This window comes from Cygnus atratus, chromosome 18 (assembly GCF_013377495.2).
Source record: "Cygnus atratus isolate AKBS03 ecotype Queensland, Australia chromosome 18, CAtr_DNAZoo_HiC_assembly, whole genome shotgun sequence".
NCBI lineage: Eukaryota > Metazoa > Chordata > Aves > Anseriformes > Anatidae > Cygnus > Cygnus atratus.
In genome coordinates, this window is record NC_066379.1 from 757440 (window position 1) to 783110 (window position 25671).

Genomic DNA, 25671 nt, shown 5'->3' on the forward strand with positions numbered 1-25671 from the left:
TTAAATCACTATTTTTGTAACAACCCTATAGTCTAGGATTCATTTTATATTTAAGAAGACATCCAGTCTTTTTGTATTGTCTGGAGAACAAAAGGGATACTAGTCAGAAAAACAGTACTTCCTCATCATTTCCTTCATCTCCTGGAAAGAGTCCAGCGGAGGGCCGCAAAGATGATACGGGGCCTGGAGCATCTTCCCTGTGAGGAAAGGCTGAGAGACCTGGGTCTGTTCAGCCTGGAGAAAAGAAGACTGAGAGGGGATCTTATCAATGTGTATAAATACCTGAGGTGTGGGAGACAGAGGGATTTGGCTAACCTCTTCTCAGTGGTTTGTGGGGATAGGACAAGGGGCAATGGCCACAAAACGGAGCACAGGAAGTTCCGCACCAGCATGCGAAAGAACTTCTTCATGGTGAGGGTGACAGAGCACTGGAACAGGCTGCCTAGGGAGGTTGTGGAGTCTCCCTCTCTGGAGATATTCAAGGCACGTCTGGACGCCTACCTGGGCAGCCTGCTCTAAGGAACCTGCTTTGGCAGGGGGGTTGGACCCGATGATCTTTCGAGGTCCCTTCCAACCCCTTCGATTCTGTGATTCTGTGATTCTGTGATTTCCTGATCATTTATCACCCAAAGTGATAATTATTTACAAAATGAAAGGAGGTTCTTAAGAAATATGGTATCTACTGTGTCCATCTACCAAAGCTGAGTATCTGCCAGATTATTTCTCCTACTGATTTCAGTAGCAGCATTCAGCCCCACACAGAATTAGTACTCACTGAACTGTTATGCGGAAGACACGTGAATACATTTGTGGAGGGGATTAATGCTCACCTTGTCCTGTTATTTGTAACCGAGTCTTTCCTTGGGCAGGTTATGAGAAATGAAATTACTGCGGAGAATGTTACAGAGAAGTAAGAGCCCTTTTTGTAAATGGCTGCCATTGTTACAGCTCCACTGAGTAGGCTTTATGGTTCATAATAATTGTGTTATTCTGTATATTAAACAATTGCTGGCAGCTGCAGGCATAACAGCGGGCCATGTCCAATATAATTAAAGCCCTCTAGATGTTTAAATTGATTCACACTGCCATCCTGAAGCTCAGCAAAATTAAACTGCTCTCTACAGGTGCCCTTAAGAGTAAAACTTTCCTATTAAGCATTCTGGGAAAGGAGTACCAATGCTTAGAGAAAAGCTGGGGGACTACAATCCAACAGGATACGTATATTTTGTTCTCCTCTTACCAAACCCTGCTTGAAGTGTGGATTTGCAAGAGCAACAGGCAAAATGTCATGCAATCTTTCAGTAGGTCCCCAGGTAGCTGCATTCCCTTGGTGAGACACCAGGAACTACACTGTATGACTGGTTCATCTTTTTAAGGACACGGGACTTCACCAGAAAGCACGTGGTCATGATTTTCTTTGTGGTGCAACCTCTGCCTCCAGATCTTCAGTCCATTCCCCTCACCTAAAAGAGAGAAGGTTAGAAAACAGAAATGTCAAGGACTTTTAGCTGGGTAAGAAATGATAGTGGTGTTAGTAAGAATAAGAGAGATGAATATAAGACAGAGTATGTCTTTTGTTAGAGCAATTTATATGATAGAAAAATAAAGGTAGAGATGTTTTTCAGGCACACCAGCTCTTTTCAGGTGGGGAAAAAAGGTGTGAATTTCTGTCCATTTCCTCCAACCATATTAGCTGGTCTTGCAAAAAGAAATCTCAGCTGTGATGACCTCTGACTGTTTCCTTTGTCCTGTTACAAGTTACTGCACACACCTTTGTAGCCCACCTGGTCCATGGGCCATGGCTGGGCCACCTGGAGGAGAGCTGCTGCTTGCCATTTTGTAGCTGCTGGGCTGTGAGTGCAGAGGGGAGACACTGGCTTCTGGAGAGCAGCTGTGAGAGAAAGTCACGGAGACAGGGTGGAAGGCAGAGAAACAGCCAGCCAGGCAGAGTCAGGATCGTGTGTGGAGTGGGCTGAGGTAGGCCAAGACCTCTGTCTCCCCATCAAGTAACAGTGAGGTCTGAGATCAGCTCAGCTGTGCTGCCTCACTGCCATGGGCGAGACCAGCAAGAAGAAAGGGGGACAGAGAGGGAAAGGGCTACTGAGCTGACACAGAGCAGCTTCTCCTGAGCATTTGGAAGGGTCTGCATGGAGGTGTCCCTGTAAGCTAGCAAAGTTCAGTGACACGAGCAACAGAAGCCAAAAGATCCCTCTCTTGAGAGGATAGGGTAGGGAGGAGGGGATCAACTTGCAAACTGTTTCATCTCGATCTGTTTTATTCTTTGCTGCTCTAATTCAAAAGCAATCGTGCTGTAGTTTGTGTTTTAGAAATGTAACGGGTTTCTAGCGGTTTGTGTACTTACTGCAAAAAATAAGTCGAGGCTTGTTCACTTTAAAGCTTTAGCTACTATGACAAGCACTTCCTAGAACTACCCCCCACCTCCGCAGGCAGAAGAGACTTATCTCTGCCTGAAGGGAGCCTCCAGTAATACTTCTTTCTCCCATAAGAGGGAGGCCAAGAACATTTAGTATCCCTGAATATAATTTGAGCTACTTGAAAATTAGTTCCTCAATATTAGATGAAACTTTCTCCCTCCTTATGCCTCTCTGGAGTCTGCTTGGCAGAAACTTCAGCTAATCTTCAGTTAGGGAACCCCATATCTAAAAGACAGAAGTTTTCAGATGAGAGTGCTGGAGGGATGGACCCAACAACCAAGCTGTGATACTGGGAGAGCCATGTTGCTGCCCAAGAACCTGCACCAGAGATGTCACTTGTCACAAAGGTCACTTGGGACATTCCATCGCTGAGGAGGAAACAGGACCCAAGGGCAGATTTACAAAGGTTTCACTAAAGTTTAATCATGATCATGAGGTTGCTCCTCCATTAGGGAAAGAAGAGGTAACCATTAAAATTTGCCACAGCTTATATACAGTTTGCAACAAAACACTGCACAAACACCTCCAATTGCATCATTATACCAGTCCTGACCCCGTCAGTCACCTTCCCTCATTGCTGGGCACAGTGGGCACAGTGGGCCTCCTGGTGTGGGACAGGTGCAGGCCTCAGGCTGGATTCAGTCCTCTGTTTACGTCCCCTGAGACCTTGCTTTTCTCTGGAGTTAGTGTCTTTTCAAAACAGGATTTCTGGTGTTTTTGTCACACAATCTACACCACTAATGGAAAAGGCAAATGCCATCCTGGAGCGTATAAGCAGGATAAGCTGGAGGAATGTGTCTAGCTAGGGACACTGTATTTGAAAAAAAAAAAAAAAGTGAATCAACAGAAGAAAGTCAAAGGAGGGCAGTGAGGATGCTGGGAGGCAAGAAAACATGAAGAAAGGCTGAAAGAATTGGGTTGGTGCAGTATGTAGAGAAAGCCTGAATGAGGAGGTGAAGGGAAACATGTGCCTAAGAGGTCATTTCAAAGAAGGGAATTACTTGTCTTGCACAGCTGTAGAGAACAGGAAGGGATATAAGGGATTTCAGCTCAGACAAAAAAGCTTAAGTTAGGCTTTCAGATAATGTTGGGACAGTAGCATGCCAGAACAGATTGCTGGGGGATGGCACAATCTCCATCACTGGAGGTCTTTAAAAATAGGTATCCCAAAAATCTGTCAGGACAGGTATTGTTGATCCTCTCAAATTTGCAGGGCAAAATAAGATAAACAGTATGATTTTACCTAACTGTACCACATGCAGGTGGCATGAAGTAGAGATGGAAGCCAGGTGTCAGCTTCTGACAGTGTTTGCCAGTAGGCACCGTGTTTCTTTATTGTGGCTTGTAAGATGTCAGCTTTGGTCTTGAACTCTTGGTTAGGGCAGGAGAGAAAAGTTAAGCAGGAGGGGGAAGAGAAAGAAAGGTAGTGGAATTAGGGGAAGATGTCTCAGCACCAGGGGCTGGACTGCATATGCCCCCCTTAAGCATGTGACTCTGCATTTAAGGCTACTCCGGTGACAAAAGCAAGCTGTTTAAGAAGTATCATCTGGCCTTAGAGCACTTTGAAACAATGCTGAAAGAAGCCTCAGGTGGGGATCTTCTCTTCTTCCCAGGAAAGTGCCAGGGAAGCTCATGGAGCAGATTATCTTGAGTGTCATCACATGGCACTTGCAGGGCAACCAGGCGATCAGGCCCAGTCAGCATGGATTTAAAGGCAGGTCCCGCTTGACGAACCTTATCTTCTTCTATGACGAAGTGACACACTTAGTGGATGAGGGAAAGCTGTGGATGTGGTCTACCTTGATTTCAGTAAAGCTTTTGACACCGTTTCCCACAGAATTCTCCTCAAGAAACTGGCTGCTCATGGCTTGGACTGGTGTACGCTTCGTTGGGTTAAAAACTGGCTGGATAGCAGGGCCCAAAGAGTCGTGGTTAATGGAGTTAAATCCAGTTAGAGGCCGGTCACTAGTGGCGTCCCCCAGGGCTCAGTGCTGGGGCCACTTCTCTTAAATATCTTTATCGATTATCTGGATGAGGGGATCAAGTGCACCCTCAGTAAGTTTGCAGATGACACCAAGTTAGGTGCGTGTGTCGATCTGCTCGAGGGTAGGAAGGCTCTGCAGGAGGATCTGGATAGGCTGGACCGATGGGCTGAGGTCAACTGTATGAATTTCAACAAGGCCAAGTGCCGGGTCCTGCACCTGGGGCACAACAACCCCAAGCAGCGCTACAGGCTGGGAGATGAGTGGTTGGAAAGCTGCCTGGCAGAGAAGGACCTGGGAGTATTGGTTGACAGTTGGCTGAATATGAGCCAGCAGCGTGCTCAGGTGGCCAAGAAGGCCAACAGCATCCTGGCTTGTATAAGAAACAGTGTGGCCAGCAGGTCTAGGGAAGTGATTGTACCCCTGTACTCGGCTCTGGTGAGGCCACACCTTGAGTGCTGTGTTCAGTTTTGGGCCCCTCACTACAAGAAGGACATGGAGGTGCTCGAGCGAGTCCAGAGAACGGCAACAAAGCTGGTGGGGGGTCTGGAGAACAAGTCTTATGAGGAGCGGCTGAGGGAGCTGGGGTTGTTCAGCCTGGAGAAGAGGAGGCTCAGGGGCAACCTTATCACGCTCTATAGATACCTTAAAGGAGGCTGTAGCGAGGTAGGGACTGGTCTATTCTCCCACGTGCCTGGTGACAGGACAAGCGGGAATGGGCTAAAGTTGCGACAGGGGAGGTTTAGGTTGGATATTAGGAAGAACTTCTTTACTGAAAGGGTTGTTAGGCATTGGAATGGGCTGCCCAGGGAAGTGGTTCAGTCACCATCCCTGGAGGTCTTTAAAAGACATTTAGATGTAGAGCTTAGTGATATGGTCTAGTGGAGGACTTTTTAGTGGTAGGCCAGAGGTTGGACTCGGTGATCTTGGAGGTCTCTTCCAACCTAGATGATTCTGTGATTCCCTTCTGGGTTTCTTTTAGCCAAGGTTTTTACCTTGGTCCCCACCTGACCCATGTCGCAGCTGCATTGCTGCCATGTCCATGCCTTGCCATGTCCCCACTGAGCCAGACCTTGATCTGGGAAATTGACTTCCCAGTTTATCCTCAAATCTGCCTTGTCACGGTAGTCTTGCCTGGCAGTCTGGTGTCTTGGCTGAATCCGGTTACTGTCACAGGACCTGCCCTGCTCACCTTGCCCAGGTCTGGGCCCTGGCTGCTGAGGCCATTGCCCCCACGCTGCATTAGGCTCAATTCCTGCAACTCCTCCCTAGCTGTCCTAGGTGCTCCCTGACATTGGGTAGGCAGAGGTATAGGGCTGGGATACTACTCTGCCAGGGGTAAGGTGTTCCCTCTGAGAATAATGGAGAAGAGGATAAGGGCACACCTTCTCCTGGAGATGAGTGCTTGTGCTGCTGCATGCAGTGGGGTCTGTGGCCTCTGTTGCAAATTTGGCTGAGGGCCGTGAGTGACCATTGCCACCAGCTGTACCCATGCAAACCGTGTTTAGGAAGGCCAGTTCCTGTGGGCAGCTCTGGGTGTGAGTGCTTCCCACTCCCATCCCCCCAAAGCAGCGGAGGGGACAGACTGTACACGCAGCTTTGAAAGAGCGAGTGATGGCTCCATAGGAAGCAGCCGCCAGGTAGGACGACAAAGGGTTGCAGCCCAAGATCAAACCCAGCAAATAGGTCACTTGGATTTGGGCCTGAGTGCGTGAGGAGTGCACTCAAGCATTTGCCCAGGTGAAGGGAAGAGGTATCTGTGGCGAGGAGGAAGCAGACTCTGCTGTCCTTGCAGCAGACGGAGGACGGAGCAGAAACAGGAGGTGGTCAGAACCAGCTCTTTCATCAGTGGATCTCAATTTATAAAGGAGGTCAGAATTATTTCTGTGATACAAATAAGGACACAAGGACTGTTGTAGGTGAAGGGTCTCCTCCACGATATGTGGTGGGCTAGAAAGAGAGTCCACATCCCTTTAGACCCATTTCACTCCTTTAGTCCCTGTCATGTGCTGTCCCTAAGGCTGTAAGTTTGCTGGAGCTAGAGGTAGGATCAGAAACCAGGTAGAGGCAATGTGCTGGAACCAACAGTAGCTAACGGAGGAAATAAAATGATGATGAATGGTGGTGGTAAAAGGGGGTTGATGCCCTGGCTATTATGGAAAACACAGGAGGAAGTTACACTGCAGTGGTTAGGGAAGATGTTTCAGGTAAGACATGAAAAGACAAGTTTGCAAGTAGCTGCTTGTGCAAGAGCAAGTCATGGGTGAAGATGAGAAATGTGATCAAATGGGTTGGACAAACTGCCATCCCTCACGGGGCCTCACTGAGGCAGGAAGATGGGAGACTGGGGAAATGAGACATCTGGGCACCCCTGGTCAAGGAGGCCGTTACGGTCAAACAGTAGGACATGCCATCACGTTGGGACAACAGCACGGCACAGGGCTCCTGAAAGAAACACAGTGGCCCCAAAGGGGCTTATGGCAAAGGGAGCGGGCAATGCTTCACTGCCAGAGAAAGCAGGAGGGATGCAGACCAGGGATGCTGGAGATGGGGCGGGGGGCTCGGCGGCCGTGGGGGCCGGCAGGTGGAGGCGCCCGGGCACAAAGGCCTCCTGGAGACCCACCCCGCAGGCCGGGCGCTGCCACCCGCGGGGGGCCGAAGGCGGAGCGGGGCGCAGAAGGGGGGCGTGCAGGAGGCATCGCCGAGCGCCCCCCGACCGTGCGGGGCAAGGGCCCGGCGGCGGCGGCGGCGAGCGGAGGCCCCGGCCGCGGCGGACGGGCCGGGGGCGGCAGACCCCAGCTCCGCAGGCGGAGGCAGCCGCGGGGCAGCCCGGCCCCGGCCGCCGCCCGCCGGGGAGAAGCTGCGGCCCGGGCCCGCAGCGCGGATCCTGGGCGGCCGCTGCGGGTCCCCCGCCTGGGAGGGGTTAAGCGGGAGCCCCAGCCCGGGGGCGGACGGCGGACGGGGAGGCTCCGGCGCCTGCTATACGGCGTCGGGGCTCTAGGTGTCCTGCCTGGGAGGGTCCCTGCTGCATTGCAGCCTCCGCGCCGCTCCGTCTCTGGCGCACACAATGGCGACTCCCAGCCCCAGCAGCGGCTCCGGCTCGGGCGGCGGGAACGGGCCGGGCCCCGGCGGCCCGCCGGCACACGCGGCCGTCAGCAGCATGCAGGGTAAGCAGCCCCGCGCTAGGCCGCGGCCCGGTCGCCGCTTCCGGGCTGGGCAGCGCGCCCCGCTCTAGGCCTCGCCGCGGCCCCGCTCCCCCGGCGGCGCGGCGCGGCGCGGCGCCGCCTGCGGGCCCCGCGACCTCGGCCCGCAGCGCCGGGCCCGGGGGCGCGGGGGGCCGGGGGCGGCGGCGGCCTCGCCGCTCCCTCCCGGCCCGGCGCTGCCCCGGTCGGTCTGGGGCAGGCGGGTGCCGCCCCCCGGGGCGCGGGCGGGCTGCGCTTCTCGGGGCTCGGCCGCCCCGGGCCCCCTACGCCGGGCCCCGGCCGGGCGGGCCCGGGCCCCGCGGCAGCGGCGTTGGGGACCCGCTCCCGAGCGGGCCGGGGGTGCGGCCGTGCCCGGCCCGGAGCCGCGCTGCCCCCTCGCCGCTACCTTGGGGCTGCCGCCCCGGCGCGGCCCTCCCGCCCGCCGGGCTGCCCCGGGGGCTCTGCGCGGCCCCACTTCGGGCCGCCACCCGCGGCGCCCCGGTGCAGCCCCGCGGGTGCCGCGTGTCGCCAGGCCGCAGCCGGAGGCTCGGCGGAGGGCGGGGCCGTGCCCGCAGCGGCGGGGCCGGGAAGTGGGGCTCGACCTCGGCCTGCGCGGCCCCGGGAGGCGGCGGCCCCGCGCGGCCGGCCGGGAGCGGTCTGGGAGGGGGCCGGGGGCGGTCGGGGAGGGGGCCGGGGGCAGGCAGGAGCGAGACAAAGGCCGGGGGTTTAGCTGCGGGTTTTCTCCGGCCCGCTCCGTTTTGTGCCCTCCCTGCCCGTGCCTCTGCCCTGGGCGGCGACCCCGGGGGGGGGGGGGGGGGGGGGGGGGGGGCGCGCAGCAGCCTCTGCCCAAATGCAAGTTTCTGGTGGCGGGTCCAGCTCGGCAGGACCGTGCCAGGTACCGTGTAACGCGCTGCTCTTTTCCCCGGGAGCGCAGCGTTGTTGGTGTTAACGAGCTGGGGTAGAACCCCGGGGGAGGTGGGTGGCCAAGGGGCAGCCAGGGTAACGTTTTGGCAAACGCTGCTGCCCGTGTGCTGCTGCAGTAGCCGGGCTCTTGCTGGCCGTGGGAGGATGGCTCTGACCCGACTCCCGCTGGACTCCTCGGCGTTGCTCGCTGAACGGTTCTGCTGCTTGGCATTTCTTGTTCCTTTGTGTCTGTTCAGATGTTTTTCTCGAGACAGATGTTTAAGTAAAAACAGTTTAATGGCAAACTTGTGGTTAAATTTTTGTTGTTGTTTTATTCTGATGGAAATTTAGAGCGTTATACTAGGGTAATGCTGCCAGGCTTCCCATCTGCACTTGTTGATGGTTGAGTATTCTTGCAAAAACAGTGGATATTTATTTTTCAGAAAAGCCACAGCGAATACCTTTGGAGTTTTTTCTTTAGAGTAACACCACTGAGAAATACTCTCAGCTTAAGCAGCATTTTAGACTCTGTTAGTCTGAGGCCACACCGTGTTTGTTTATTTTTTTAATTTAATACAGGAATGGTAATACTAAGGAAGCTGTTTGTCCTGTTTTGGGAACTTTTAATTTCTTTTTTTTTTTTAGAAGAAAGAAGAAGGAAAGGTCACGATCTCTGTGTTGACAGGAGGAGTACAGGAGCTCTCAGCTAAAAAATTGTCACGCTTTGCTACAATTTGTTCTGTCCTGTTGGGAGAGACTGCTTGGAGGCTGACAGGGAACCTGTTTGGGTGGGGAATTGATTATATAAACTACAGAGTTTGGTGTACGTGGAACTAGACAGCAAATTTTCACTGTTTGCAGCTTCCACTGGGTGAAGGTCTCGTGTTTGCTAAACTAAGGAGTTAGTACCTGTTGGGCCCTAGGAAGGTGATACTATACACGTTCACAATACCTTTCAAGGACCATAGTTCCAAACCTCTTAAATGAAGTGCATGGCTCAAGAACTCGACTGAAGGCACGATATGCAAAAACAGTTGTGATGAGACCAGAAATAGCCATGTTGCAGCGCAGTTAAAACTTTGTGTTACCCCTTTTATTTTCTACCTGACCCATATTCTTCATATTTATGAATCATTCCCCTGAATTCTATGCATCTTTGGGGCTGCAAGTTTGGTGTTGTACCATGACATAAGAACCGGTGATGCAGTGTGAGTTTGCAATGACATAGAAATATCCACATCCTTTCTCCAGGGGAGGAAGGGCAATTGTTTCTTTTGTAGTTTCTTGCAAGTGTCTATTTAAACATGAATTCAGGAAGACAAAGGCCAGTTTGATGTTATGCAGGTGTTTGCAATAAAATCTGGTGTTAAATAAATAGTTGTGTTGTTGTTGTTGTTAAGGTAGCAGATGTGTGTTGAGGTGTCCTGGGAGTAGCTCAGTGGCTCTAGAAAACTTCCTTGCAGAGGTGAGCATGTTGCTGTTGCGGTGGTCGTGAAGTTGGCAAAAAGAAACTCCTTCCCATGAGGACAGTCCTCCACCAGGATCACCGTGTGGCTGTGCAACCGCCTGTAGGAAAAAGGGGGAGACGTGTGGGGCAGGAAGGGCTGCCTCTGCATGCTGGTGGCACCCGGGCAAGTCCAGCGGGCATCCCACCTCCCTCCTCTCACCAGCACTGGTTCCCTGTTGACACCGACATCTCTGCAAGCTGAGCTGTTGCAAAATGAATCTGCCAGAAGAAAAGCAGCAAGATTTTTCTAGTTTGGATGCCGAGCGTTTGCTCGGCATGGGGTTGCGTGAGCACTGGTGCGAGGAAGGTGCAGGAATGTGTAGCTGGGTGGGGAGAGAAGGAAGTAGGACTGCGTCGTTGTTGGTCTAGTTGGCTTAAATGGTATGATGAGGTGCAGCAGGGAAGTTGTTAAGCTGCAAGGAGTAATTATAGTAAAAAATAAGTTTTGGTGAGTTAATTTTCAGCTAGAAGTGTTCTCTAACTCAGCTAGTGCAACTGCTACTCTGAAGGAGGTAATGGGAGCGAGTGGTTGTGGGGCGGGTGGGACAGCGGCTGTGGGCTCAGCCAATGCTTGTGCTGGCCGTGAAGGAGCCATGGGCCTGCTCTCTGGGATAGCGATTGCTTCTGGAGGTTGTGCTGAGAGGACGTGCTTGAACAAGTTGGCCTGTGGTTCAAAGCCTTTTGCAGGGGATTTCCTGTGTGATCCGAGGGCTGGTCCTTTTGTAAGGGGTCTCTGCTATTATGTAGGATAGCAGGGCCTAGGGATGAGGAGTGGGCCAGGTGGTGGTAATGCAAGGGTGAAGTTGTCATGGAAATCGAGGCCTGTCATGTTGATATCTGGAGCTGGGCAAACAGATCCAGGGCATCAGAAAGTCTTTGCAGACCACCCAGTTTCATTTTGTTTTGCATCAATATCCTATGGAGTTTCTGTGTAAAGCTTCTTTAGATAGCCTGGTGTCTCTTGGACTCAGTGTCACCATACTCACACCAGGCTTATTGTGCAGGGATGACCCTCAAGCCTTGCAGTCACGTAAAGCGTTGCTTCAAATCTTTCCACCCATAGTGTTCTGCATTTCCAGCTTCACTCCCCTGTCTTCTCCTGGCTGACTGCATTAGCCTTTCTTGCCCAGGCACGTAGGAGCTTCATTCGTTCCCAAAGGCAGGTTCCTGGCACATGTGGTTGGTAGAGCTGTGTTCAATGCATGGTTGGCAGATCAGAGACAAAGGAGGGCTGGAATTTTAATTATTGAAAATAGGTGTTATTTCATTATTTTATTGTATTTTTTCTTTTTGTTTCCTTTCTTTCCTTTTTTTCTCTTTTTTTTTTTCTTTCCTTTTCTTCTGGTTGTTTTTTGGACAAAACAGAGGTTCTGTGGGAAGTAAGATATTGAACTTTGAGAGTGATTTTAAAAACCAAAGAAATAAAAATACAAAACCAAAACAGTAATTTGAGGAATTTTGCATTTCTCTTATTGACAGAATTAGTAACAGTCTTTACTGCTGATGTTATGTAGAAAACTATCCTTTGAAGAATTAGGGTATGAAATTTAGAAATTTAATGAATTCAAAGGCATAGAGAGAATTTTAATTCTAATTGGGAGCTGAGGAGTCAGTCATCATACCTCCAGACCCAAGCAAGAGTTAGGAAACACTTGTAACTGGCTGTTGTGTATTTGGCTCCTGCATTCAGCTTCCAAGGGCCCTGGAGGCTAACCAGGACTTTTCCAAGTACTTATTGCTTGTAATACTCTGGTGTCTTTCTAAAACCAAGCATATATACTGTTTATATCTTTTCAGAGTGTACACAAACAGTTCAGACATTGGATGGGCTGGGAATTTGGGATTCTCAGTTCCCTTCACATCTGTTTCTCTGTCCCAGTCTTTGCCCCTTCTACTCCCCTGCCCGCACCCCAGCCATAACCTGTTGGGTTTTAGCAAGAACTGGAGAATTGTGATATCTAGTTAGACAGTCTCCTGTGTGGATATGTGGCAAGAATCCTGGACAGGGAGATGGCAGAGGGGTTGTTGCCTGAGTGTGTTAAGAGGCTAGACTCCTGCTCTCACCCATGGATGCCATTCAGTGAAGTATCGGGGTTGGGAGATAGGTTTCTGCACAAGAATGAGGAAGCTCTGCCCTGTACCTGTCTTTACCTGACAGAAAAGAGCTTCCAGGAGGCGTTTCAGTAGGTCACGTATCATTCATATTTAGCATGCAGCAGAATTGGTGATTGTAGAGATGAACTTTGCCAGTCACCGTTGTCGGATGAACTTGCTGTTGGTGTGTGACCTGTGCTGTGTCTTTGAGGTAACTATAGTTTCTTCAGACAGCATGGTGAAAAGTATTGCTGAAACCATTTGTGGGCAGCACTGTGACCAGAATGCTCCTTGTTAGGGGAATTCAGTAGGAGAGGCCATCATGCCTGCATCTTCCTCCTCTTTGTGCTACTGCCTTAGTGAGTGCAAGGAGTGACCTGAGCAGCCCTTCTCCTTGTTCGTCAGGAGGAGGGAAATGCGACCTCAAAGCCCCTGTGCTGAGGTGTTGGACCTGCCAGGGCACAGTGTGAGCGGCCTCAGTCCTGAAGTCAAAGCTGCGCCAGCAGGGAGTGGGCCCGTGGGTCTGCGAGCAGAGCGGTTACTGGCGGCGGCCCGGCAGAAAGGAGAGACCTGTCCTGGGGGCTGTGTCTGCGGAGAGCAGCAGGCAGGCAAAGGGCTGGGGGGTGGACTTCCCTCTCTGCGCAGAGGGGCATAAGAAAGTAAGGGCATAGGGAGAAAGTAAGGAAAACAAGTGCCAGTAAACACAGGAATTTGCTTAGGGAACCTCAGAGAATGGAATTTGGGGAACAGGAAGGCAGTTGAGAAGTAAAGAGCAGAAAGCGGGCAGCAGGTTAGGTAAGAAGCAACGTTTGAAAAGGCAGTGTAAAAGAAACAGATGATACATATAAGAGAACAGGGAAGATAGAAGAGAACAAGATGAAAAAGTGAGGGGTTTGGGGGGTGGAATGAATCCTTGTCCTCAATAGGTGATAAAGTACACGTTATTCAAGTACACATTATCTTTCGCTGTGTATTATTAACCTGTTGTTCTGATGTAGGCAAAGCGAAATGTATCTTTAACTCATTGAATAAAATGAGAAGCTGACTGCAATTATTCTTGCCCACAGTGGAATTATAGAGCCATTGTGTGTTAACATACGCTGCTGTTGCAAACTGACATTTGCAGATTTGTCAGATTGGTGTGTATACATCGACTTTGACATGTTTGCGTTTATTATAGAAGGTAAGATACTTGTCTGGTGAGCAAATCAGCATACTTCAGTTTATTTGAACCCGCTAGTTCATTCCTGTACTGTAGCCCTGCTAGGATATGGCTGACATGCCGTGCTTCTCCTTCGTGCTTGTCTTAGTGTATACCTGTGCATGTAGTACTGTATGTGTAAGCAAATGTTATGGCATTTCAGCTTTCTGTTTCAATTTACTTATCCGTTTTCCTGGTAAAGGAGTGGCCTGAAAATAGTAGTTAACTCTCATCAGATGCTAGGAGTTTTCTGATATTTCATGCTGACTTGATGGAGCTGACAGAATTGGAAACCACATCATTGTCTGTCTGGCAAAAAAGAAAACAACAAAACAAACAAACAAAAAAAACACCGTCCAGTGGGAGAAAGAAGAGTGCTGTGAGAAAGGAGAAAAAAAAAAAAGGCAAACTGCCAGAAAACTTTCCAATCTTTGTTTTACTGAGAAGGGGTCCCCAAAGTTAGAGTCATTCATAGACATATGTGTATGAAGTGAAACATTAATTATGGGAGCCTTGTGTAACCACATCAAGCTATGCGTGTATCATACAAACACCTTGTTAACATTGTATAGTTAAGATGTGATTGCTGCCTTTGAAGTCAGCCATCTTCTGTTGGATTTAGATTTGATAAAATCTTATGCGAGGTTAAAGAATGTGGAGGCTCGCTTCTCAAAGTGAGGAATAGCTTCTATAACCAGTGGAGGCTGGAAGGAAAAACTGCATGAGAGAAACTGCTTGGAGTGTTTGTGTCGTCCCCTGCTCTGTGGGACAGGAACCAGCAGCAGATGTCAGTCCAAGTTTCACTGAAGTGATGATTATTAAGAAGGTACAAAGATCTCTGATCTCTGAATGGATGTTCTGCTTCTGGCACCCTCTCAAAGGTTTGAGTACACTGATCTGGACTAGCTTTCAAAAGGTGCTGGTTATGTTCCCAGATCTGATGTATCTTATTTAAAATGCACTGCATTGTATTCACTGAAGATAAATGCCTCTTTAGATACGTATGTTTTTGTTGTGCTTCTGTCTGCATGCTGAGGCTACAGCATCCCTTGCAGGGAGGTGGGAATCACTGTGCTGCAATGGCAGCATGAAGAAAACTTAGCTGACTTTGCCAGTTGAACCTTTCTGTGGTGACTGTGGGGCTGTCACCTAGTCTCTGGGGACATGGGTTCTTCCATGGATATTCTGGTCAGGATGGATTATTATCATCACACAGCCTGGCCTCCTGCTTAATGAGAGGTGAACAAATGTATCAGAAATTCCTGTGTTGAACTTGATCTTTTGTGGTTTGGTTCTAGCATCTCTTGTACAGAGGGAAACCCAGTCCCTGCGAAGATTCCAAGTTTAGGACAAATTGCATTTTGAAGTAAACTGGTTCAGTAGTTACTGCATTTTTGGGCTGGATTTTTTACTATCATTTTGGTCAGTTTCTGGTGATAGGTGTTGGCTGTGTGGTTGCAACCTAAGGAGTCTACTCTGTGCAATTGCAGTTAGCCAGTGTGAATCCTGCACCGTCTTAGTTGAGTCTGCTGGTGTTCCCCGCAAAGGCCCTTTCTCATCTAGGTATTCAGGTTTCTTTTTAATGTTGCAGGCTTGTTTGATTGCAGAAGAAGCGTATGAGCAGTGGGTAAATGCAGTGCCTGTTGGTCTCTGAATTTTTTTTTTCCCTTTTAGAAAGATGTGCTGCTATAGCTGGATTAATTAACGTGTGATAGTTAACTCGTGGTAAATCCCAAGTGAGACAGTTCAGTTCACCTGCGCTTCTGCAGTTCAACTTGCAGATAATTTGAATACGGTGTCACTTCTAGGCTTTAACAGTAGAATAGCCAGCACATACCTAGTTGTCCCCCTGTATACACATGCTACTCTTTGGTGATGATGGGTATCTGAAAAAAAATCTGTGAGGCTCAAGCCTTTCAGTAGGCAGCTGACCCTAGATGTTTAGGGAAGCAAAATATCAAAACATTTTGATATTAAAACTATCGGAAAGAAGGTGCTCTAACCTATTCTAAGGGTGCCTAGGGGTTAAGTAGTTGTCCACAAAGCATGAGATTGCGAGGAGGATGCATTACATCTCATTCTTCAGGGACAGAGTTGCAGGAAGGATGTGTGCAGCCTCAAAACCCTCTAGTTTTTTACTCTTTGTCTGAAGAAGACAAAGTAATCTTTGCTGTGACTCTGTGCTCTATTTTATATCCCAGTCCCACATCCTTATACCATTGCTGAATTGCTGGACAAGTTACCTCCATTGTTAAGCTCTTGCTGAGTTTTGCTAGGTGGGCTTCTTCTGCAAACTGTACATAAGAGGCTTGGAAAACTGACACTGTAGGTGGCACGACGTATGGCAGCCTGTTGAAGGGATGTGTGCTGCGGGAGCACAATGTTTCTGTACCGAGCTTCTGGAGCACTGGAGCAAGGGTCAGGGCTGGAAGTGGGAACTTGCTCCCATGTTAGCTTCTCTGGCAGGGGTGTTCATGCTGCTTGTGACTGTGCTTTTGAAAACCCATAGGCACCTCTAACAGCCCTCTGAATGATCACCTTGCAGCCATCTGCCTTGTCCCGGCTGTGGGGGACAGGTCGCCTTCCCCTCTGAAGTGGCAGAGTTTCTCCAGGACGGGTAGGACTGCGCTGCTGCAGGTGGCAGGAGGGAGGAAACCACCTTCCTGGAGGCGGGCAGCCAGCCTGCTGGCTTCGCTCCACCAGTAGTTAAACTCTGCGTGTCTGCAGATCCACTGGGTGTATGTTTATCCTAAATCCCACGCTCCCTGAACTAATCTAAGCCAAAGGCAGTTGCTCGCACCTGGAGAGAGGTCTCCTTGCAAGCTTGTGCTGGGTGTTGATGCCGCGTCAGTGTCTAAGGCCACATGGAAGCTGGCACGCTGGTTTACAATAACCTCATGTATTAGAAGAGCACCATGTTGGACCTAATTAGCTTCCTGTCTTCCTTTAATCCTAGTGTTTTTACCTCTTGGTAACTACCTTAACTAGATTGGTCTTCTTCCATGATGTTTCTGGAAGTTGAACAGCATAGAGTGGAGGAGGGAGGTCAGCAGCAAGGCAGATTTGGACTAATTCATATGGCTTAATATTTTAAACTAGGTGTACCCAGAGGACAGGAGGGATCCATTTTATACCAAAGGATGTAAAAGAGACAAACTTTGGCAGCCAAAGATACTTGCAAGTGATGATAAGGGTGGGAGGGAGAACTGAAAACATGTTCTACCTCAGTATTTGAGCATGACCTGTGCAAAAGCTTTGTGTCAGCCTTAGCACCCTTGTTCAGGAGTCAGTATTTTGAACAGGCTGCGTTTCTGACTTCAATTTTTAACTTTTCACTTTGCTCTGTTTTAAGTTAGCTTAAGCTGTGTCTTGTGGGCACCTGCAAAGTTACCAAGATTCCTGTAGTCTAGCCCCTTTTATAGTGTTGAGGGGAGGCTCTAAATTTTGAAGATACCTGCGATGTGCATTTCGTGGTCTGCTTAGGTGCCCGTTACTTCAGGATACATTCTGTGTGTTCTGTGCAGCAGCAGTATGTTTGTGCCTCCCTATGCTGAGGGGTGCAAATATGACTTCTGTCAGATGTCACAGACTTATTTAAGTTTCTGTGCATAGCTTGCATTTTTATTTTATTTTTTTTGAAAGAAGCCTGGACTACGAGTAAGTAACGGTCCTTGCAGAAGTCTTGGACAGCCTACTGGGTGCCTGCTCCCCACTTGCCCAGACCCTGCGCAACGCACGCGTCGTTGGCCTGGATTTGCATCAGGACTGTCATGTGATGCTGCAGACCATCTTCCAAAACGTGTGACCTTGACTCCTGAGGCTGTAGCCCTCAGTGGAGGGGACTCTGCTATTGCTCCTTGTGAGGAAATACAGCATGGTGCTGCCAAGCCTCTGCTCCCCCTCTGCCTCCCAGTTCTGCTTTGAAATGAGCTCAGCTGCAGTTCGTGTGAACGTGTGCAGTAACTTTGTGCTTAGCGGGGTACGGCCCATTAACTTTTGTATGAGCATCAGGGGACGCAGGGAGTATGTATATTGCACAAATTGCTTATTTATTAGCTGCTAAATTGATTTCCTCTTCTCCAAATCGAAGCCTTTGTATGTGCCCTTTACTGGGGGCAGAGCAAGCCCTTCAGGAAGCAGACGGCTTGCACTGATCGTGGAGCGAACAAAGAGTCCAAGTGCCAGGAATTAGTCGGTGTTTTGAATAATTTATTTGATCTTTCTGAGGTGCTTCAGGAGATGCCCTTTGGCATAAGGAGGACAGCTGTTGGGAGCAGACACAGCTGAGCTAAAAGGGAATCAGTCCTTTTATTGTGTTTTGTCCAGGCTTATTATTTCTGTGGAGCAGAAGAGTTTTATGGTTTGCTTTGGACCTGATTCTCTGGAAGAAGTTCTCTGAACTGAATTAGCCATCACTTTGCTTTTGGACCAGAGAGCAAAGTGTTTGTACTTTGAAGAGGTTTGTGGACAGAGATGAAACGGTTTCCTTTAAAAACACATGGCTGTGTTTCTTTGACCTGGGAGGGGTTATGGAATAAGATAAAAGCATTGCATTTGGAAATCCCTTCTGGGGAGTGATGGGACCATGCCTGAGTTTTCCTGTAAAGACCACTTCCCCTACTGAACCGTGTCAGCACAGGACTTGGTCTCATGCCAAGCAGTTGGAACCCTTGCCCTACCTTTGATGTTCTCTTCTTTCCTCTCATCCCGCTCGAACTTGGAGGGGCTGAAGGTGGGATGGAGGGGGATATTGTGTGAGGATGATCAGAACCACTTTGTAGAAGTGGTCAAGACTGGAAGCCTAGAGCAGAGGGACAGAGCGGCTGTTGTCCTTTCGGACAACCTGATGACAGGCTGTAGAGACTGTATGGACCCCAGATATTTTTACTGCTGAAGAGGTGTTACCTTTCAGAAAAACTGGATGAGAAACTATATGTCGTGGTGCCATATAGAAGTGAGTATGCTGCTTCAGGACATGTGAGTTTTGTCCTTTCTTCAAGGTACTATTTTTTTTTCCACCCTTAAGGTAGCAGTAGCAGCCAGGATGTGGAAACTAGGGCATTTGGATGTCTGATGTAAGATTAGTTTCCTTGCTGATCTGGGGATGAGTAGAGGTTAGCTCTCCCCTAAGAACTACTGTTCTGATGTAGCCCAACTGTTAAAACTAGAAAGTGTGACTGCATGGTATCAGAAGCATGTCAGCAAGTTCATGCGAAGGAGTTATGAGTGAACTCTGACATCCGTTGGAAGAAGGATCTGAAGGCACAGAGACCTGCTGCTATGGGCAGCAACACACATGTTGAACAAGCTTGCTGGTGTTCTCCTGGAAATACAAAATCTATTTTAAAATATGTTTCTAATTTGTTTATTTCTTCTTGAGAGGAGTTGGAATAAGATCCTGGAGCTCTTTATGTGCACGTAGCAGAGTTATGGCCAAATAAGCTTTCTAAAGCGTAAGCATTGCTGCTGCACCTCAGTGCTAGATATCATTGGGTTGAAAACAAGACTTTGTTATCTGGCCTGCTCATGTGGCCTTGTTCCTGCTGCGCTCTGTGAGCGGCAGAAGGAACTTCTCAACAAGCATGGAAGCGGTGAAGGTTGCGATGGTGGGAGCTGGTGTCTGCAGCTCACGTGTGTCTGTCCATATCGTTGCATTAGATCGCTTGGCTGATCTCACCATCAAGGTACACGATTTGGAATATCTTGGGCTTTGAATTGGAAATTTCAAGTCTGGTTTGTGGCTATGACTGCTTTTTTTCCTGCCCTATGAAAATACACTGTAAATGAAGAATGTGTGAATGCAGGCTGTATTTCAGCTAAGACATGAGACGTTTCTGGGGCTGGTCATTTGCTTTAATATAGACAGGTCTTAGTCACAACTAACTTGAACGTGAGCCCAAAACAGAACTGGCAGCAGGGAACCTGCTTCATCACTGAGTTGCCAAAGGTCTGCGCCGATCCCTGCGTCATTCCAGGGCACTGTGGTGCTCTCAGCACTGGGATAGGCTCCAGGAGCTGCTTGTCCATGGTGCTATTTCGATGTAGTAAATAGAAGCTTTCTGGGAAGCTTTGCATTGGGTATCCCTGTAAAATCTGATTAATACTCTGACTTCTTTGGCAGTGAAGCTCTAGCCACCCAGCATTCATATTCTCCAAGAAACCCTGTGCTGGCATGTCCTAAGTGTTTGAGACCCAAAACAAACAAAATGAATGCAGCTTGGCAACATTCTTCAGCTATTTGATTGTCCATGCTGCAGAGCGATGCACCAAGTTGCAGATGTAGTAACACTGGCATCAAAATCTTGCTGTCCATTAGGGCATCGTATTCAAAAGATTTGGGTTTTACAGCCAATGCTGGTTGCTCCGTGGCAGCTCAGCCATGTGAGGTGAGGGTTGGGTTGTCTACTTCCAAGCTACCAGGAGTAGTTGCCGCCTCCTGCCTGGTGGGAACGTTGCCTCCTGTTCACAAGGACAAGCAACTGCGTGGTCAGGGTTTCGTCCAGAGAGTTCCACAGGTGAACTGAGCAGAGTGACTGTGTTCACCATGGGATGCAGCATTCATTGCATCCACAGCAGTCTCGCAGCAATGCTGTCTGCTAAATTTGTACCTGTCGTTAAAATCCAAAAGCTGCAATTGTGATGTGCTGGAGAATTGAGTCTATTCCCAGTACTCAGTCTTGCGGGAATGGGAGTTATGAAAAAATCCTGCAAGTGATCTTATAAAGTAATTTTGCCCAGTGCTTTAGAGGAATAAATAAACCAAACTACTCTAAAAGAAAAGTTCCCCAGTCCCGAGTGCAGCAGTTATTTTAACTATCTATGAGTTTGACATGCTCGTGTCCGTGTTAGGAGTTTAGTATTTTTCTCATGTCAGGAGTTTACTATTTTGTCTCCAGTAATGACCCCTTTCTACCACAGGCTCCTTTTTGTAAGTGCATCAAGCTTCTCTTGAAAACAATTTAGATGTCCTGCTCTGCTTTGGCTTCCAGAAGACATCTTCAGGATTTCAGTCAGTAGCTGGAAATGTTCAATGACCAGACCACACTGACAACTTTGTCACTGTTGATCTTCTCTCACCCGTAGTCTTCAACATACATGCTGCTACTCCTTCCTTAATGCCTATTCAGATGTGTTTCACAGCTTTACAGTACAGTATTCCTGTCCTGCCATATGCCTTTGGCTAGGTTGAAAGCACCAACCACTGCCACCCTTTCCAGGAAATGGATGCTCTGTTGCCATTGATAGGAAGTTACTTGCAGTGACTTTGGAATACCCTTCATCTCGAGTTCGCCTGCAGTTTTGCATGTGGCAGAAAACACGGGCAGCAGAACCAGGCTGAATGCAGAGGGTGGGAGCATCGTGAGCGATGCCTTCAGCTGCTCCCTTTCCCCAGCTGCCTCCCAGGGGAGCAGCAGCAGCCTCAGCCCCAGAAGCAGACCAAAGCTGTGTTAGCAGGCACAGGGTTGGGGTCAGCCACGAACAGAGATGAGCATAGCATCACTGATTCTGGGATGGTATTAAACAGCGTCCTGGCAAAAGATCAGGAGTCCTGCTCTAGTCGAGAGATTTCAGCCTTAAACCAAGGCATTACTGCAGGTCAGTTTTCTCTGGGTGGGGACTTGATACAGGTGATAAGCAGCATTGGCTCTGTCTGTCGGCTGCACACAGACGGTTGTGAATGTTGATGGTTGTTTTATTTGTGGTGCTCTGACACCTTGCAAGAGCTATAACAGGTAGGGAGATCCTGTGTTACTGTATGGCACGCTCAAGTTTTTTTATGCAGAACTGGTGCCTGATTTCCTTTTTTAAGGAGCTCTGAGTGAGAAGGAGTTAATGGGGATGAGGACAAGGGAAGAAGATAGCTGGGTCTGGGCTGGGGCTACTGGCTGATATTTTTGCAACAGTCTTCTGTTACCCAGTGTGAGACTGTGGGGATTAGCTGGGCAGACTCCCAGGCTCCTTCCGTACTGAAGACCTGCCTGCCCTCTGCACAGGGATAGAACTCTTTCCCAAGGACTTTTAAAAGCCAATGGACTGGAGGAATTTTTGTTGAAACGTTACGGGGCTTATTTCTTTAGCAGGAAAACTTTGTGTCTGCCCCTACTTGTGGGATTTTGAAAGAACGAAAGAACTTGCATAACCCCCAAAAGAATCATGTCTGGCATAGTAACTTATAATAACATGACTGAAAAGAAAAGTAAAGGGATGATCAGGCAGAAAACTAGCAGTAGATAAAAATGGCATTAATCATTTCTGAAAATGAAAATCTATTCAGAGTATCTGTTTGGACTTCAAAAACTTTAAGAACCATGGTGCAGCTGAACAGCTTGGTAGCGTGCTCCCATAACCAGGAGCTGAGAAGGGAACATTTCCTGGGTAAAGCAGGGGTGACAGATGCCGGGCTGAGCCAAAGGAATGGGAAGAAATTTTAAGGCAAAACAGTGAACTTGCAAGCTAGTTAGAAAGCTGAGTTGCTTTTGTAGGGGGGGGAAAAAGGAACTTCCCTCGTGGAATGAAATTGTTGTTGTTGTTTTTTCCTTTATATTTTTATGCTGTCCTGCCAGTGAAATGGTTGGGTAATGCATTTTTTAATTTTCACTGATCAATTTATATTATTGTTAATAAAATTACCGTTAACATTATTAGACTAATGTGGATACCTTTAATTACCATTCTTATTTGCTCCTTCCTTTCTGAACATATTATCAGCCTGCTTTGGTGGCTTTGGGGTTATTTTTCTGTTTTTGCATGCTATTGTAGAGAGAAAAACAGTTAAAAAAAAATCCTTATTCAGGAGATGGTTTAAGTTGGAGCTGCTGGTGGGAAGGGGACACCAGGTTTTATAAGGCTCACGATGAAGCCCAGAGTTGGCAACAGTGTGCCCGTGAGTGATGTACAGCACAGCCAGCAGGTACCACAGTGTGCTGTGGACAGTGATGCTCATGTGAAAGAGGATTGATTTTCTCTTTTTTCTTCTTTTTTTATGGTCACCACAGTGTTGGGTTACTTGTTGTGTGGAGCCCTGCAATGCCGTCACTGCTGCGGTGTCCAAATCCCCCTTGGGCAAAGCTGGGATTCCTGTCCTTAATTTGTCAGCTTTAGAGCTGTTGCTGTTTTGAGTTTTATTAACGCCTCAAGGAAACTAAAGCTCCTTGAAGTGAACTGATCTCCTCCATGCCTGCTGTGCAGCAGGGCTGGTGCCCTTGCTGGTCTGTTGAACACTGCTATCGCTCAAGACTGGTTTATAAAATGACGAATCCTGAATTGATGGGATTGCTCTACATTTGAAGCAACACATTCTAAAGTTTGATCTAATAAACTTGTTTAATGTATGATTGTAGAGTTAATGAACATTGAAACATAAAAAGTGATTCTTAAGTGATGCGCTTTGACTTGCAGTGAATGAACAAGAACTTGTCTCTTTTGCTTTAGGCTTTCAGATAAACTTCTGTGGAAAGGCACAAAGTAAGCTACATATTTTTATAGTATTATCCTGTTTTATATATCAACCTTGGTACTGGGAATGTGTCCACTTTCTGTTCCGACTAACTACCTATGGCAGACCTACTCCTAAGAGAGCTTCCATTTTTCACAATGCTGGTAAAGTAAAAGTAAAATTAAGCAATTTAAAGGGTCACTAATTGTACTACTTTACCTGTAACAAAAGAGCAACTCCAGAAGCATGCAGCTAAACTAATTGTGTACGGAGCACTGGAAATTTGCTGCCTGCTGAATTGTTCTGAAACACAAACTGGGGGGCATTTGGCAGTTTGATTTGTGCCTGCCAAAACTTGTGCTGAATGCACACCTGATGTGCATACTTTTATACAGAGTGTGAACACCTTGAATTGCCATCTCAAGAGGCAGCAGGACAGATGCTGGATCCTGCAGTGGGTTGTTTCTGTTCGAGCTTCTTTCAAGAGAGGTGAGAGCAGGACAGGAGAGCTGTCAGGAGGGGCTGCTGGCTGGCATCAGCTGGTGCCAACGCTCCCACAGGCAGCCCTGGCCGCTGCAGGACAGTTTGTGATGACTAATGGAAGCTCTGCAGAACTAATTTTTTTTATTTTCTGTCACTGGCTTATGCTTTGTGTTCCTCTGTCATACTATCAAAGTACCTTCTACAGTATGGTGGTAGCTTTATTGGAAGCAGTCTCTTTTTTTCTGAATTCTAGATTTTTTTTGACTCTGCATTCCTTTGAATTTGCATTCAGATTTTTTTCATTTGTGCTTGACATACTTGTTATGGCAATTCTAATATCTAGAGATATAATTGTTATTTTTTTAATAGTTGGTGTCTTTGGATTTTATGTCAGTATACTTTATGACTACTGTTCAGATAGATTTCGTCTGAAGCAGTTGTACATAGAAAAACCTTTGCTGTCCATAGCTTTCACAGAGCAATGCTTTCTGTGTTAGGGCTGAGGAGGACGTCTGCTCCAGTGTTACGGTGCAGAGTGAGCCTGGGTGTCAGAATTGTTCCCCCAAGACAGGATTGGAGAACATATTTATTCTTTAATAATTTTCTGTTAGCATGGAAATCTTTAGGAAACTCGATGTTTGAAGCAGGAAATTCAAACCTGTTTTGCAAGCTAGAGCTGTATGTCAGAATCAGAGTTAGGCTTTGAGACCTTTTCTGGTGGATTCCTAAGATGACAGCTACTGAATTGTGAAAAGATATGGAAGAAAATCAGCCACCCAAAAGGAGCAGTTGGCTGCTGAAGTTTGTATTCTGGAGCTGCGTTAATGGCTGTGCAGGTGAGGCTGAGTTGGAGATGGGATTTGCTGCTGGGAGGAGCTGGCATGCAGCATTTCATGTGAACCTTGGCAGCTTAAAAAGCTTGATTAGCATTTACCTAGGACAACGTCTTGCTCCTGTTGTCAGTCTTTTCACAAATTCCCTGTTGTCTGGCACACTAAAAACACTGTAAATGCTTCTGCAAGGTTTTAGTTATTTCCCCAGCAGTGCCTTTCATCTGAAGCTGGGATCTGTTGTCAGACATCGACAGTCCTTGCTCTCTGGGGCAGTTGCAGTCTGGAACAAAATGAGAAATAATACTCAATACGTGACACTTCAGAGGAAGAAAAAAAAGGCTTTGCCATTAGAAGGTTTTGCAAAATAATGAGATGGTTCCCACCCATGCCTTTGGAATAGAAAGTGTGGAGGTGGGTGCTGTGAGCTCCCTGCAGCAGCGCAGCTGGTCACAGAGACTGTGCCGGGGTTCTTGGGGGTAAGTCTGAAAAACACCTCCGTTCATACTGCTTTGCTGACTTGTGTGCTGGGAGGTACGAATGTAGGTAGGAACCAGAGAGGCTGAGAGGCATTGAAAAAATCCAAACACATTAGCACCTGCCTGTGAGAGCACCGTGGTTTATGTTAAAAACAGGGTAAGTACATCAGAGCAGTTGGAAAAGTACGGTTGTGTATCGGGCACTTTGCTGCTGGGGAGGTGCTCAGTGTGTCCTGGGGGGTTCTGGGGCCGTGGTTCAGGCGCTGTGTGCGCAGGAGGTGGCAGCAGGAGTAGTGTGGAAGCCTGTGGGTGCTGGACGCGCTGCGGGCTGGCGGGGCCGGCGCATCCCCCTGCCTGCAGCTCTGCTTGGCGGAGCTCCTCGTCCTGAAGAGGTGTGTGGAAGTGAAGCGTGTTTCTGTAGAGGTAACTCTTGTGGTTCATCCCCCAGGACCTTGCTGGTTTGAACACCAAGGTTGCACGCGGCCTGGGTTTTGTTCCAGAAGTTTCACGTGCTGCTGTGGCGGAGGAGTGAGTGCCTCCGCGCATGCTGTGGGCTGCTGGGTTGTTTGCCTGATTTCCCTCTCTGCTTTGCCAACTTGCCTAAAACTCGGTTTGTTAGCTGTTTAAAGTCACGAAAATTCAAAACTTTGTTAGCAGCAAGTATAACCTGGTGCAGTCAGGCCTTGGGAGGGCGTACGGGTCTGCAGGAGAGGGGCTTGCCCCACCTGCCCAAGCCGGGGCAGCAGCAGTGGGCAGGCAGCGGGTGCCAGCCCCAGAGGTGGTGAAGAGCTGTGGTGGCTTTTCTCCTGTAGACTTAAAGTGAATTGAGAAGTGAATTAGCAGGAATTTACAGAGTTGAAAAAACCCTCTTGACAGAGAAAATACCAGGTTTCTTTGTGCCAAAAATTGTTTACAGCAAAGACAGATTTTGATGTTAGGTATTTTCCATTAAAGCACTGTTGACTGTTAGACAGTGACAGTTTGATTGCTTGAATTGTCCCCTGAAGTATATTTTAATTGTATTTTCCTCTTTAAGCAAGGTTTTAAAGTGTTAGGGGTATTAGCTGACTTTGTGCGTGTTATGTGTAAGTGTCACATTTATTTAGAAGGAGAGGATAATGAAAGCATTAATGCATTTG

General features: G+C 48.3%; 1 protein-coding gene across 2 annotated transcripts in view; it reads left to right on the forward strand.

Annotated features, from left to right (window-relative positions):
- The first annotated feature begins 7360 nt into the window (after positions 1 to 7360).
- Positions 7361 to 25671, forward strand: part of MAP2K4 (mitogen-activated protein kinase kinase 4) — a 94923-nt gene continuing 76612 nt past the window's right edge. For both annotated transcript variants that reach the window (XM_035561868.2, XM_035561870.2), the window contains exon 1: positions 7361 to 7584. In XM_035561868.2, coding sequence (XP_035417761.1) covers positions 7485 to 7584 — 100 coding nt within the window. In that variant the 5' untranslated portion in view covers positions 7361 to 7484. The remainder of the gene's footprint in view (positions 7585 to 25671) is intronic.